At 43.0% G+C, this 16,273-nt stretch overlaps 1 protein-coding gene across 8 annotated transcripts in view; it reads left to right on the forward strand.

The window, feature by feature from the left end:
• Nucleotides 1-3,326: 3,326 nt before the first annotated feature.
• LOC119659092 (dynactin subunit 1) overlaps nucleotides 3,327-16,273 on the forward strand; it is a 29,227-nt gene continuing 16,280 nt past the window's right edge. For 4 of the 8 annotated variants that reach the window (XM_038067004.1, XM_038067008.1, XM_038067007.1 and 1 more), the window contains exons 1-4: nucleotides 3,327-3,440; nucleotides 3,827-4,038; nucleotides 7,285-7,403; nucleotides 11,521-11,559. In XM_038067004.1, coding sequence (XP_037922932.1) covers nucleotides 3,862-4,038; nucleotides 7,285-7,403; nucleotides 11,521-11,559 — 335 coding nt within the window. In that variant the 5' untranslated portion in view covers nucleotides 3,327-3,440; nucleotides 3,827-3,861. The remainder of the gene's footprint in view (nucleotides 3,441-3,826; nucleotides 4,039-7,284; nucleotides 7,404-11,520; nucleotides 11,560-16,273) is intronic. The other 4 variants (XM_038067005.1, XM_038067010.1, XM_038067009.1 and 1 more) reach the window with 1 other exon arrangement.

Genomic DNA, 16,273 nt, shown 5'->3' on the forward strand with positions numbered 1-16,273 from the left:
CACCTGCTGTGGCAATAATTAAATCTATGTTGCTGGGAGAATTTGAATGGCGTCTGGATCTTGTCCTTAAAACTGAGCTGTACAGGAAAAATAAAATCATGGCGATAAACACCTTCGCCATTCCCGTCCTTCTTTATACTTTCGGTATGATACAGTCGAGTAATTCGGATTTAGAATCTGTCAATAGACGGGTAAGGGTAGTTCTTGCAAACAACAACATGAACAATAGAGCTGCCGAAAAATTGAGGATTACTATCCCACGCCACCAGACATGGAGATACAAAAAGCAGTTATCCTTGCAACCTGTGCTATAGTCCCAAGAGCCCTGTCCGGTAACAATCTGACCTAATAGATTTCAGTCTTGATCCGCCTGTCTACAATTCAAGATCCATGTCTCTGTAGTGTAGAACCACCGCGTCATTGGCTGAAGTGTTTGCGACAATCGGGATGTAGCAATACATTTTCGCATGGTCGCACACCCTTTGCGTTAAAACTCATCATCCCTGTGATGCGGGCCTTGGATATTGCCTTCAGCCCATTCTTAGGTTGGTCGACCCTCGGTCCGATTGGGCGGGAAGAGGATCCGTTGGCTTTTTAACTATACATATATCCATATATATATTAAATAATGTTACAGATTTAAATAGAAGAAATCAAAGTATATGGAAGGAAGAAAATTACAGATTGAAACATATTTTAACCAAACACCTTCAAATTTCTAGTCTAAGAAAGCTTTTTGTTGTCTGGAGGGATTTGAACATGTTATTTACTGTTTTATTTTTAGAAAATAATTTTTTTATATTCCTTAGTACCTACAAAAGAGATAATTATTATAATGTTTTAAGCTCTAGACTTCTTATTGGTCCGTAACCCTCTCCCAGGAAGCGTCGGCCCTCCCATTTTTTAGGGTTCCCCCATTATGTTAAAGCGACAATTAGATTGGGGTGGACCGCCACAGGGCCACCATAACATCTGGCCCCTATGAAGAAGAAAGGAAAACGCGGGCCCCTCGTTCCGTAGATGTCCGGATCGGCTCAGAGCTGATCCTTCCCCGTCCATTCCCCTAGCGTTAAGTTTTCGTAAGTTTATCCGCTCCCTTATCAGACCGTTAAGTATTTTATCTCCTTTGGGATTGACCGACAGCCAAGCGGCCATCAAGGCCTTGTATTCAACGATGACATCTTCCCGGTTGGTGGGGCAGTGCAGAGACACGCTCAACCATCTGGGCGGCACGCTCAAGATCACTCTCCTCTGGGTTCCCGGGCATAGGAACATAGAGGGGAATGAGCGGGCTGACGGATTGGCCAGGTAAGGCTCCGCTCTTGGCAGTCCCTCGGGAAATACAGTCGGTGTTCCGCTGGCGGCTGTCGGGGACCGAGTCTACTCGCACTACCTAGCAGCTGCGGGCCTGAGATGGCGAAGGCTTACAAGCTGTGCCAAATCAGGGAGAATTTGGCCCGCTTATAACATAGCCCGATCACGAGAACTCCTGTGCCAGACGCATGAAAATGCATTCAAGATTACGGCGGTCTGCACGGGGCACTGGCCCATAGGGGACCATGCCGCTAGGCTAAGCTTACCCTACAACTCGCATTGCCGAAACTGCGGAGAAGGAAGGGAAACCCTCATGCACTTTCTCTGCGATTGCCCAGCTCTGGCTCGAGTCAGGCTGCGAACACTGGGTAAACCATTCTTTGGGGACCTCAGTGAGATTTCTAGCTGCAGGGTCGGAGAGCTGCTTTCCTTCGTGAATGCTACGGGCTGGCTTTGAAGATCCAAGCCAGCTGGACTCTGCTTCCCTGTTCCTATAACAACAGTGACGGTCTTAGGAGTTTGTGGGATCAAAACGGCGCACCAAAGCGCTAATTGGGCTCCTCGGAGCGGCCACTGATACCTACCTACCTACCCTTGGGATTGAAATCCTCGGCGGTATCAGTCCGGCTCGAGACTTCACGTCTATTAGAATAGTATACCCCGGGTGGCCTTTGTTTTGTTGGCTCCTGATTCAAGGCACGTGATTAAATCTTTGTGTCTTGATAGGGAGATAATAGATGAGAACCAAGAACTCCAGCCCACATCTCTACGGACTGCTAGCATTCGGATTAGCTCCTCCGGTTTCATATATTATCTCGTTCAGTCGGTGTTCACGACTGGCAAACCTGTTAGGGGAGTTTGGTTGGTTGACAGTCTTTGTGACCGTGTTGGTGCCAAGATGATGAACGCTGGACTCTCATCGAAACAGACCATTTAGATGAGCGTGCGCATAAGTCAAAAAGGTTCAAATATTAGAGCACGAAATGTGTACGGACCCTACCGGGATACCAGTTAAGGGTAAATATGATTTCGTTTCACATAAATCCTGAAAAATAACTCTGCACCGCTCGACTGGCTGGACTTCGCTTTTCCACCGGCCTTGTCGATGCGCGCTATCTTTCCGGGCGTCGCTTTGCCCAGCATCGCTTCGCCACAGTTTCACTCTACAGGGGACCTACCCGCTCTCTGTGTTTGACGTCTAATATTCGCAAAATCTTGCACATGCCGCAGGCAGGAAGTCACTTAGGTAATTCTTTCAAAGAATACAACATACAACAACTGAGAGCTTGGAGCCACGGTTCTCCCAGTTTCCCAAATCCTTAGTAGAAGCCAATACGCCATTACCTAATCCCTTTCCCATAGAACTCATCGGCGACTTTGCGGCATGCAAACGATATATACATACAAGATCCTGATCTAGCCAATCTAGTTCTAATTGAATATTTGGTGCAGATAGGAACTGAGTTCAGTTCATAATTAAATCTTGGTTATTCGAGTTTTAGTCAACATTGAGTCAATCGAACGAATGCCTTCGCTTTTAATTGACTCCTTTAATTCTATTTCAAAGTACGAACTAAGACGGAAGAAGCTTGACAATGCATGACATGGCGGAAACTCCGCAATCCGAATAGGAAACTTTCAAGTGTACATACCTTGGCCCTCCAGCTCCACTCTGGACGATGATTCCTTCGTTTTGCAACCACACTACACACTGAACACGAAAACAAGTTGGATCTGACGACACTCGCGTAAAAATCACTACATTTTTCGGCATTGTAACGTTGACACAAGCGTTTGGAAAAGTAATTTTGCTTTCTTTGCCAGTACCGGAAGCGAAATGGTTGGTTAAAAAGATTTTCCCTGGACGCCGCGATATTCACCACCGAAATCGTGACACCACTCAAATCACTACCCTACACCAGGGGGCTAGCAAATCATATGTTTTCTGATCTGACAGTCTTAGATAGAGTCGTCTCCCTCACTCGTGCTGATATCATTCTTTTGACATTTACCATTTGTATTGTAGGATCTGTCACTTGCCCGAGGTTTTCAAGACGTCAGCGGCATAAAAAGTTAAACAAAGTGAAAAATAATTGGATATTCGCAGTGAATTCTATAGATTTAAGGTAAGAAGCACTTGTAGGACCGGCACCATTGAGGGCTGTGAGATTTACTGGGGGAAGTACTCGAAATTTCGATTTTTCGGTCGTTACTAATGTGGACACGTCAAATTGGAATGGGCCTGGCCATCAAATTATTTTCTTATTTCGCCAATTTTGAATGGATTTCCGGCACAAATCATTATTCTTCACATGCATATCCGGGAACCTTTGAATGGCCGAAAGCTAATTAGTTGGAAATGCGTATTTAAATTATCGAAAATTGTATTATGATATTAAGGGTTAACAGACCGCAAGCATTCCAGTCGAATTGGACCGTCCTCACCCCCTTTTGACTACCTGTTCGCCTGACTATTTTTTGTATCTAATTTTCCATTTTGTATCTTTTGCAGATTTAGTAATTTTTGCACAAACTCAGATCGCCAAGATGTCAGAAAAGAATATGAAAATCGGCCAAAGGGTGGAGGTCGCCGGAAAAGGCGTCCGAGGTAAAATCGCATACATTGGGATGACTACATTCTCAGTTGGCAAGTGGGTGGGAGTGATTCTCGACGAGCCCAAAGGAAAGAACAATGGATCCATCAAGGGAACAGCATACTTTACGGTAAGGGATGTCTACATATAAGTGAACAGCATGAACACCACCCGAAGTTAAAGCATTTCATACGGAAAATATGATTCGAATTGAAACTTATTCTACTTTTAAAATTTATTTTAAACACAAAAAGCGCTTTGTGCCAGGCACGGATGGGATTATCTACACCTATGTCCAGTGGCTGAACCAATCGCCATGAGTAGTTCTGGATGCATTAAATGATGTATGGCTATCCTAAAATGCACCAGACAGTTGACGTGAGCTTAAACTAGTCCCGATCCCCAAGAAGGATAAATCTCAAAATGAACTCAACAACTTTGGGCTGATCTCCTTCCTCAACTTTCTCTCCAAGATAACAAATGCCATGGTCAAATCCAGGCTTGTTCTAGCTCTGAAGGATCTCCGCCTGCTCCCAGAGAAATGTTTTGCTTACAGGAAATACAGATCCATCTGCTCGTATCTCAATAGCTTGCTACTTCACATAGCCTTAGAAAAGGCCACAAAAAACATGTTCTTGTCCTATCCTTATCCAGCAGCAAAGTTTACGAGAGAGTGAGCCTGTCGCTCCACATAGGAGTCTTGGCTGGCATGCATCTTACACCTGACATCATCCATGCAGGGCCATCATGTTCTGATAAACAACGGCATTCCCCAAGGGTGTGTCTTTAGCCCAGTAATTCTCAATATTTATACGACCTCCCTTCACAAGAAATGCTCCAGCAAAGTGAAAATTTTCTAATATGCTTCCTAATTATAGACGCACGGGATTCCCGGGAGAATGCACAAAACATTATTCGACTACAGATCTCTTCATAAATCAGTGTAACTTCCTAAAACGAAGGCGACTAAGGTCACAAATTCTTTGCCTCCGGGGCCAGCAGGGGACTTCACTCTAGAGAAGCTCTCAAGCTATCTAGAGGGATTTTTAGACCGCTCCCAAATACCTTAAGAAAAAAATCGAATCTCTTACGGCGGCTTTCCTGAGACGTTGTCTTGGCCTCATGAGGCCTTCTCCAATACATGTCATCTTTGCGCTAGCGGACCAACCTCTTCCCTCTTACAGGAGATCTTTACTATCAGATTATCAAGGCCCCTATAATCAACCCCTCCTTTTATGCCCTCATTAGAGACAATTTCATCACCTCAAACACACTAACGGCAGTTTCAACAAATTTTGCTCTATCTTAGAAAACTCAAATGCAGACGTAACCCCCGTCCCGTTGAAGCACTTCTCCATATTAAACCATTATTTGGATGACGATTTCCCCTTCAGAGCGATCTTGCCACATGTGAAATCGAAGTTTGAAATTGTGAAGCTCTCAGGTTTCAGACTCTGGCTATTGATGCCCCGGCCGACGCCGTAAACGCTGGATGTGCGATTTTTTCAAAGAGACAACAACTCTGTTCTATGCTGGGGACAACTAAAACCTCTGTTCTCTCGACTGAACTACTAGCCTTTGTCCCAGCTATCAGGTACGGCTAAACTGAAGAAAATCCTAATCATCACGAACTCTGATCATTCCATTAAAGCCATCACTAACAAAACCCCAGTCAATTCCCCGTCTGCTCGTGCCCACGATAAAATGAGGAAAACTCGTCTGAAAAAGTGCTCACCATCTGGGTTCCTGGGCATAGCGGACATTCTTCCAACGAAATGGTGGTGATGATGTCAAACGAGTAAGAACGACCGGCGCTCTGACTTCCCCTCCTTATCGTTTTTATGACGTCGAGTAACTAACACGTAACACCATTCGTTCTGAATGGAACGAGGCACGGGTGACATCAAGGCGAGAATAGTCTCAAACTTTTCCTTTTGCAAAGCCCTCCCCGGTGATAGCTGCGGTGTGGACGAGACGAATGAACACACTATCCTTCAACGCAAAAAGTTCTCTCGCCGCGCTGGTAGCGCATAGCAATTGTATATACAAATACCAGCTATTTTTCCTCAGACGAATTTAGCTTCTAGGAATTTCATTATTTCTTGGATGGCTTGAATTCGACATGCCTATATTGCCGCCTTGTCATTTATAACTCTCACTCAGGCTCCACTCTTATTGTCGCCATAAGGTTCGCTGATTATGGCCACCTCGACTCTCTTCTCTTAGATGACTTGTGAGAGTATTTGCTGCGTTGAGATTGATTTGCATCAACCTCATTTCTTCATTGCATCTAAGGCATCTGCTGCTGCTGACAGTTAGCGCCTCTTTTCCCTTATAAAGCATTTATTCAGAGTCAGCCTTGCACTTCTTGAATATATGACTTTCTCCACGTATTTTCTACACTTCTTTAACAGAGTGACCGGTACATTTCGCCCCGCTATATTCCCAAATTTAAGGCATCTAAAACAGCATTTAAAGGACACCTGCGTTCTGAGCGCTGTTTCTGCTAGTAAGCTGCGTGCCTCGATACCCCTTTCTGAGTCTTCTGATTGCGGTTCTTGATCGCGACTTTATCAATGCCATTGTATCTCAAACTCCTATTTTTTGGCCGCCCTTGTGCCTTTCCCCCTTCTATGTTTTGCCGAGGAAATTTCTAGCCGCCTTACCCAGAGACTTACTCAGCTCCAACATCAAATTCCCTTTTCGAAGGCGAGTACTTGGCGATAGTAGACTTGATTTACGGCTTGCTCCGGTGGAATAAATTCTTTGTGGACGATTCCACAGCTAACAAAAAAGGCAACAATCATCGTTTTCATCTTCGACTTGTTCAGGCGAGCTTTTTTCGGGCGGGGGGCCAGCGGAGACAACTATTGTGAGCTGGGATCGTTTTCTACTTGTTCCAAACAGTCTTCTGCGACAGTCAGTCGATGCTGCTTTTGCTCCTCAAAAAGGTTCTTTGGAACCATCTTCGCGCACAACTTTTTCATCCCGAAATCACCTGTTAAAATTTGTCTGACTGTTTGACGGTTTATACCCAGTTCCGAGGCCAACATTCGAAGTGCTAGGGCGCACACACGTTGCGCATTCGAGTCAGTCCGCACCTCGACTGGTCTCCCACTCCGTGCCTCGCCTTCCACGCTTTCATGCCCCTCCTTAAAGCGTTTTTGCCATCAAAACACCTGAGCACGACTAAGAGCACTATCACCATGTACTTTTACAATTTAAACGTACGTTTCAGAAGCTGTTTCGCCCAATCTGGCGTAAGATTTTATCGCGACTTAGAAGCGACTTTGAGCCTGTCAAACTATTAAAAACTCTAGAAAATACTCTAAACAGTGCAGTAAATAATTCACCATTTAATTACCAATCCTTTCAGTGCCCCGATAACTACGGAATATTTGTTCGACCAGCCCAGCTCGTTCTTCTTGATGATTCCGGTAATCCGATCCCCGAGCCCGCGGAGGAGGCTAAGCCAAGGACTAGTCGCTTGAGCAGGTATGTCGTTTAGCAATAAACCTCAAATTGTAGATACCCCCTTTGACCCCATTTTCATAGAGTATTTTCAAAATATAGCCGATAATCGAGAGCAAGGCATGGCTTAATTTTTCCTATAAGTGTGTGCTATTATTCAGCATTCAGAATTCGTTTTTTTTTCTATTGCCAGCTGTGTATTTGAGCTACTTAAAAGGATGTTTTCAGTTGTGATTTTCAAATGCTTTAGAATTTATATCTGAATGAGTTGTTTCGAAATAGTTTAGAACGCAAAATGAGTTCAGCTGAAACAGAAAATTAATGAACAGCAGCGGATCAGCTTAGTTTTATGGTTAAGATGCAGTTTTGCAGTTTCATGGTGTCGTAGTGGAAATGTTTTACGCAATTGTTGGGATTAAGAAAATTTGAAATATTCTTACGTGTAGAGTTCAGAGTAAATATTTACATCAAAGCATGGTGACAATTCGGAAATTGGCCTCTTGCCTCTGGCCTTTGTGTTCAAAATGGAGAAGATCTCTCAAAGCCGATTCTTGGGGACGTCTGGATGCCCCATTGAAAAAATACCCATAAAACAACGTAACTTCAATCTCTAACAACGTTTTGAAACTTTATGAACACTATTGGGTAGGTAGAAGTTTTCCCTTAATGCAGCCAATTTTCTTGTGCTCAAACAGTATTTTTTCCGCTTTACTCATTGCATCACTTGGGGTTCAATCAAAAACGCACAAGAATGCGAAACTACAAAAAAAACAGACCGAAACAACGATGACTCGATACCCTAGATGGTGATTTACATTGGCTGAAAGCATAATTGTGCTCTCAAGGTAAACCAAACTGAGCGGGTTATTTTGCTGCTAACAGTAGGGCTGAATGGAAGGAATGCAACCCGCAATAATTTCTTCATATCTCACGGCCTTGCAGTGAAATTAAAGGAACACCAAATGACCATCGTGGGCACAAAAAAGGAAAATCAGAAACAACCTCCTCCCCTATTACTCGACATGAAAGCAAAACCACTGTACTATTTGAACTTCGCATTTAGTCACAGTTTTGACCCCAGTTTCTTTTGTTTTGTCAACAAGGAAACACCACTTTGTAACTTTACGGAGCACGAGAATGACGGTCAAAAGAAATCGGAAGAGGACCTATCTCTGCAAGAGCAAAGTAAATCGATGGCCTGTCGCAGTCTTTTCCAACTTCTTCTCCACGTATTTCCTTTCAATGTTGCTAATATGGGAGATAAAATCAATAATTTACGCGGAGCGACCCGTCTTGTCAACTAACAGTACGTCAGGCTTGTTATGTAGTATATGGCAATCAGTTAAAACTTGCCGGTCCCAATATATGCTGTAACCAGAAGTATCGATAAACCGGACCTTAATGGCACACATAAATCCCTTCGCCTCAGCAAAGAGCTCCCAGACACAGCCATCTATTCGATAAATACAAATCTACAAATGACTGCCAAAGGGAATTCACGTATTTACGATGCATTGCTATCGACTTCCATTCATCGATCCGCTCTTGGTCTGCCTCCCCCCTCTCCTCTGAGGATTAAAAGATCGATTCTGCAAGTTAAGTGGAGTCAGCCCGCAACCTGTCTTACAAACAGCCGCATGTAAGGGTCTCGCCTGGTCTCTGCTGTAACAATAAGGCGGTGATGTTATGTCGCAACGTCAACCGCATTCCTGCCTCCGATGTCACGAGGCAAGTTTATCCGGTTCGGTCTTTGTCCACGGCAATATTTCGAATTCATAAGCCAGTGAAGGGGTAGCGAACACATTCAATGCGCGGGAGGTGCGATTACAGCACCAACTTCGCACTTCGCAGAAATTCGGACAGGGTAATATCCTTCAGATCACCAACTCGAGAATGGATTCCTTGCAGAATTCCTAGGTATTTGTAAAAGTCTGTGTCGATCATAGCTTGGATGTCGAGGCCACCAATCCTATGCCTATGCGGCTCGGATAGCAAGTATTCGACAATTGTCTAATCCAAATTCCATCCGAATATCACGGGTGAACATGTCTACTATTCGCAACAGATTCCTAAGACGGTCATTAGTATCAGTAAACAGCTTGATGTCAAGTACATCAAGTTTGTCAGCTCGCACTTAGCACCTGCGTCATATTTTATTACGAAACTATGCCCTCTAGCATCATTCAGTAGCCATGAAAGGTTCAGTGCCATGCAAAACCAAAGAGGATTCTATGAATCTCGCTGGAAAATGCCCCTCCGTATGCGGATGGGCTCTGAGATGTTGGTACTCTCAGATGAACACACTGACAAGGTGGCAAGCCATCCTTCCATAACTGCCGACAAAAACTTTATTAGCTTCGGATGAATACGATACAGATGTAGAACATCTGTTAGTCAGGTGTGTGGAGTGCTATCAGAAGCCTTGGCATAAACGATATAGCAACTAAAAAGATTGGTTTGGCTTGCTCTTTGCAACCCTTTAACCCAACTCTGCAGCCATTCTGCTCTTCGGACAGAATGTTATTGATCTCACGGTGTGCATTGACTCTTCCACTAGTAATGAACATTATGAATTTATAGTGTTGGTAAGCAAGTAATCGGGCTTGTGTACGCGGGGTCCTGCACGGTATCCTTTTTAGGGTAAGGCAGGTGGAAATTGCTCACGCCGACTAATGACCTGATTTATACTGTGTGCCAACCTACTGTGCATATATATTGTTAATTTTTTTATAACAGAAACTCTGCACCCGATCCAGACCAGGACTGCTCCGGTTCTAGCTGTTTATGGCTCATCCAACATCCTCTTCGGTAATATCCGCTAAATTCATGTCAGGCGTAGTAGTATGGTGGGTGCCTTCAGCGGTAATCCACTTAACATGCTTGCCAAATAACCTCCAAAGTCCACCCCAATATTCTTTCGCTTCCGTCACCAAAAACTGTACTGTCTGGATGCTCTGTTGGGATTTGTTGAGAGATCTGAAAAAACTCCAATTGTTCCTTGCATGCGTTGCATTCTGAACACGCCTGGAGTAATATTCGCCATATCGTCGTAACGTCAGAAAGTTTCTGTTTGAATGTGTCCAGAATTTCAACTAGGGGTGTCTCATTGGGAATGGCTTAGTTCCGATAAACCCTCTGTATTTTAATTTTCACCCATCTGCTGGCTTTGGCAGAGCTGGTTTGAGTTAGCCTATCAGTATCCTGTCGTAATGAGTCCCGCCGACGGTCCATGGTCGATCTCTTCGGCCACTAAAACCAATAACACGAAAGCGAATCTTCTGATCGTGCAATCTGATATCCGCAACTACACCACAATACACAAGTAATTGCAGTTGCATCCACCGGCCCACAATTATCGGTTTCGATGCCGTGCTGTCCATTACGGGAGCGGAACCCAATGACCAAGTCAGACGACTCCGCCCGGTTATCCTTACCAGACCTTAGGTTTCTCCTTCTCCTCCTTTAATGGATTCGTATTTTATACCTAACTGCCAGGTGCGGCAATAGCTTCCGTCAGGAAGTAATCTGCAAGGCTGCAAAGTTCCTGCACTTTCCTCACTTACAATCTGAGACGCTGTGGTGGCGTACAACCATTCAGTCTGAAGCCATCTACCCCTTTTCCTTTCACAACTGGGCGTGGGACCTGTACGGTGGCGTTTATTTCATGCGAGTTGTCACAATATCGCCCAATGCCTAGCGCTAAGTGCCAAGCATTTCGGCTCGGACGATGCTACCTACTTGAAAGATAAAAGGGCGCTGGTGATAGTGGCCGGTGGTAGGTTAATGGGAGAATCCGTCGGATTATTATTAGGTTGCATAACACTTTACTTCCATGATGTTCACTATTACGAATTCATACTGTGTTCATATGTGTATATCCGTTTTTACGATTATCATTGAAGATATTCAAATGAGGACTAACTAACAAACACATTTCCACTACGACCCGCAACAGCGTAAACATTACATTTTCCCCAAACCATGAATAGGTCATTCAAAATATATTGTCAGCTGCGTTAGAAGCTAAATAGCATTCGTCTAGGACTCTTAGCCATAGTATTGTTACACACATACCTAACATTAGCGAAACAAACGTAAAATATACAAAACGTGTTGGTGTAATTCTATATCTTATCCTTAGGAATATTCGGAAGATACAAATAAATAGGCCAAAACCAAGGTAAGCTCGGCCCGACGATCTGAAACCGTGCCCCGTTTCAGATGTAGTAAACTTGAGACCACAACACCACCTTCAGATAATGTGTAAATTAATCCAAAGAGAATGTCTGTATAAAGCATACGTTGAATACTTGAGTATAAATGTTGCAAGTTTGTTTAATGATTTCCTGCAGATTAAAGCAATGATTAAAAGTTGATAAAGCTCGATCTTAGATTTGCGAACTGCTTATGCAATCACTCTATTTTCTGGTTGGTAGATTGTGTTCCAAAGGACTTTTCTTAGGCAGATATGAAGTTCCTTCGTTTTGTTTTTACTTTCAAGCTATTGCACGAGCAATTCGTTTAATCTGAAGCCATAGATAAGTTGTGTTGGGCCACTATTGCATTGATAACGTTATATATATATATATACATACCTACAATATTCACAGCTGATTCGTTTGCGTACAACCTTAAAACTTTTATTGTTGTATCCTGTTCTATTCTATGATCAATATTTTACTGCTATGTTATTGGTGTTTTATATCAACTTGAAATATTTTATATATACTCGTATCTATATATCTCGTACACCATCACATCTTTTGCTTAAATGCATACGTTTTAGTTATCCTTTTTGAAAATTAGTTTGTTACGTTGATTTATAGTCGTCTTCCTATTCCTGCAATTGTTTGGCTCAAGTTTTCGGAGGGATTTATTCAAAATTTCAAAAAAAAATTTAAGTGACTGGAAGATTGCTATTTTCATATGAGTATCTAAATCGATATATTAACATTTGATTACCACCAAGCGCCTTGCAAGCAAAGTTGCTTACCTCTATCTCTTGTATGACGTCTGTTGGATAGGATAGGTCAGCCAATTTATAATTAAGGGACGGTCGGAGTCGTAAAAATTCATGTAGTTGAAAATTTTGTTAATTATATTGGTAGGACTAATTTTAGTAGCTTGGATCCAAGTTTATAGTTCCAGTGGATCTGTGCTAACTGCGTTATCCTTGAAAGACCTTGACTATTTTTAGCTTGTGCTACTTCTAAGCAAAAGTAAATATCCTTGATATCTACAAATATCGTCATAAAAATCTAATTATTACGGAGACGTAATGGCCAGTACCATTTTGACATCAATGAAATTACCGAAAATATTTGAACCCATCTTTACCAATCAGCAAACCGCTTAGAAGATGCTTAACTACCTGGTGTGCCTCCTATTTTGTGTACAACGAAAAAAAGGACCTTAATAATTCGCAAGTTGGCACTTGTGCTGAAAGCACGCAAGTCATTATCACTGTTCTCTTACTTGATAGTTTCCCTCAGACGACTGTTATCACTGAAAATGTCCTGTTTGGACCTCATCGTGAGGCAACTTTCTGGATGACCAAAGGAAAATGATGCAACTAAAAAAGCATGAAAAAGCTGTCGTTCGCGGAAACGAAAATGCCACTGGAGGACTTCTCAGACTTCATCAAAAGGTAAAATGCTTTCAAACTGATCTATTCGGTACTGATACCAGGTGTGTGTGTTTGCGGTGGAGGAGAGACCAAAACCTGTGAGCACTCAGGCCCTAGTGATCCATTGTACTCGATTCCCTTATCTAACGAAATATCACCCCCCGGTTTCTATATTCCAGAACGATATTTGAGTTCATCAAAGGGCTCCATGCTCTCAGTCCAGCTTGACTATCGCTGTAGATTACTGCCCTACGATCGCATACATTTCAGCCTGCATATTGTCCAAAAGGAAAAGTCCACTTCCCGTTTGTATTCGAAGACTGCTGCTCCAGAACCGTTTTCTGTTGGTGCCGAAGACCTCAGTATATCCTGTCACGCATTCTTCGACTTTCTCTTAGCTGTCATACTATATCATAGAACCAATTACTCAATAGGAAAAATAGATTCGAGGATGGTTGGTGGCGAAGATTTGGGTCAAAAATTTATGATAGAAAAATTCACTTTTGAAGGGAACGGAACCTTGATGTTGCTTAAGAGCATCCAATCCGAAGACTTAAGCACGAAAGAATCAGAAACAAAGGCAGATTGGAACCTTGAATTGATGCGTTAATTAAACCCTTATTCACTCTTTCCTGCCGATTACTTATTTTAGATCCCTGGTCCATCCTAGAAAGGTTTTAAGCTAGTTGTTGTTCTTGCTGCTGAAACCGACATCCAAATCATGTTTCGTCAGTTTTTGTTTCAACGAAAGAGAAATTTCGTTGAATTCCAAAGCTTTAGTGAGCGTTGAAGCGTCCTCTTTCGTTTGCTGATCAAGCTGCTGATGGTCCAGCTAGTGTATTCATTCAGTCAGGCGAACTCACAAATATTCTCCTTTTCTTTCACATCACGCTCTCCGAGGAAATGGAAAGGGTTTGCATCCAGTCCTCATTTGGTGTACGTCAGTTTCCTTTAGATCACCAGATTTAATTTCTTCTGCTTCCTCCTTAACAGCAGGTTCAAAAAAGGTAATTTACATTTTTGTTCCACGGTGAACTCGATACTGAAGTGCAATGTATTAAGAAAGCAGACCATTTTTCCACGACACTTTTCTAGATGATACCGCAAACATCATCTACACACCTCTTCCAAAACCTTGGCATCCGATCAGCCGATGCTGTCTTTGTTTCAAAGTTGGCCATGAAGATTTCGCTAATGAACGAAAAGAGGGGTCTTTTTAACTATTTATAATACTAACCCCTAGAAGTAAAGTTGTTTTCCTCCATACAGATTTGGACTAGCTCCATATATTGTTTTACCTTGCCTTTCCTATGGATCCTCACTTTGTTGAAGAAGCCAGTTCTCTACATGAGCAATCGCTCCTTTGACTGGGATACTCGGAAAAAGAGCCTTGATGTCGAGAGACACGAAAACCTCATCTTCTTAGATTTCCCCAATCAATTCAGGAGCCCTGGAGAACTCATTTGAATTCTTGACCGATCTAGTCTCAAACAATTTTTCCATATTCTGGAATTCCTTCACTAACTATTTGGCAACCTGATGTATGGGAAGCATGATTTATGGGTTTTTGGGGAGTCCTTTGAATTGCTGGGTTGAAAGACCCAAACCTGTCTGTTAGTTCCCAAAAGTGGTTGGCATTCCGTAAAAACTCTGTCCACTTGTTTCACGAGTTGTCGCATAAGCTCGGCTCTGAGTCTTCTGCTTGGTCCATTCTCCAGCGTACCCTTCAGCCGGTTTTCATAGTCCAAATTGACTAGTGCATTCTCTATATCTGCTTTGATGCTTTATTATCTTTCTCTCTTTGATAAAATTTCCCCCTAATGTTGTTTTTCTGTTGCTGCCCTGATACGGTCTTTCTGTTCTGAAGCGACTAGTGATGTCAGAGAGTATGCATTCCCGCCTATATATTAGTGATGAAAAATGGAATATCTGCTCGACTTTGGACAGCAAAATTTAGTCGTGTTTAAAAGTTTCAGTAGTTGCTGGTTTACCACGAAATTACCGATTTGGTAGACATAGCGTCCCGGCATGCTCCTTAGAGGTCTCCTCCCTCTCCGCAACTTTCGCCATGGTTTCCTATAGGCCAATGGCCCCTGCAAACAGCCATAATCCTGCGTCGTTACTCTCAGTGAGACGTAAACTGCGCCCACCGTGGGACTGTCAAGAGCGGAATCTCGCCTGGTTATTTCGTCGCTTAGTCATTCCCCTCCATGTTCCTGTGACCTGATAACCAGAGGGGGAGAGTGTCTGTCGCCCAAACTGTTCAGCGCGTCTCAACACTGCGTCACCAACCGTCAATAGAGAATATTCGTCAATAAAGAATACTGTATCGTAACATCGCAACACATCACCGGTCTTCCACTTCGTTCTGGTTAGAAACCCGACCGTGATATTCCTCTTGATTTGTGTACGACGTAGTCTGTTAGGGAATATCCAATGTGCCTGCGGTATTTCGTCTAGGATGTCACTTTGGTCGTAAGGCTTTACTACCCAACATCCAGACTCACAGAGTATGACAGCACGGCACGATATAACATATTTGAAATGAATTTTCCAGGAAGTCAGATATAGAAGTCCATGGAGCGCATATGTCGGGGCGGAAAACAGAGCCCCACTAGCCTCTGTATGTGCGGCTATTTGGATCCCATGAAACTTGGTCCAATTGTATTTCTTACTCAGCGCCATCCACCACCAATATGCATCCAAAGGACAATCTTCAGCAGGAGACCCTATTTCCTACGAAGGTCCTATTTTAGGTATGTGATGTTATACAGGCCTTTTAAACCCTCAGTCCTGATTCATAGTCCTCCTTGCTTCAAGGTCCCATCAGGAGCCCTACCGACTTTTTAAGGAGTTTTAAGTTTCTTGGCCAGAATTTTCCTAAATGTCAGATAATCGCTAATACTCGTACTTTGAATGTTCTAACAGTAATCCAGTCAGGATTATTTCCTGGTCCGTTTACGAGGGCGGAGTAAAAAATGTCCGACTTAATTACGAGATGACGCCATGAGGTATACCAACTTTCAGGTTGATGGCTTTGGTAGTATATGTTTGAAAGCTTATTGAAGAAGGCGTGTCAGTTGTGTACGTAAAAATAGAAGAAAAAAAAACAGAGAAACGGTTAAGGTCACGGCGACTGTTTTTTGTGAAGCAAAAGAAATTATCTTCATTGGTTACCTTCAGGAGGGTAAAACTATCACTGGCCAATACTACGAAGGGTCATGCAACATTTGAGGGATGCAGTGTAAAAAACGACCGCATCTAGCAA

Source organism: Hermetia illucens, chromosome 6 (assembly GCF_905115235.1).
Source record: "Hermetia illucens chromosome 6, iHerIll2.2.curated.20191125, whole genome shotgun sequence".
Taxonomy (NCBI): domain Eukaryota; kingdom Metazoa; phylum Arthropoda; class Insecta; order Diptera; family Stratiomyidae; genus Hermetia; species Hermetia illucens.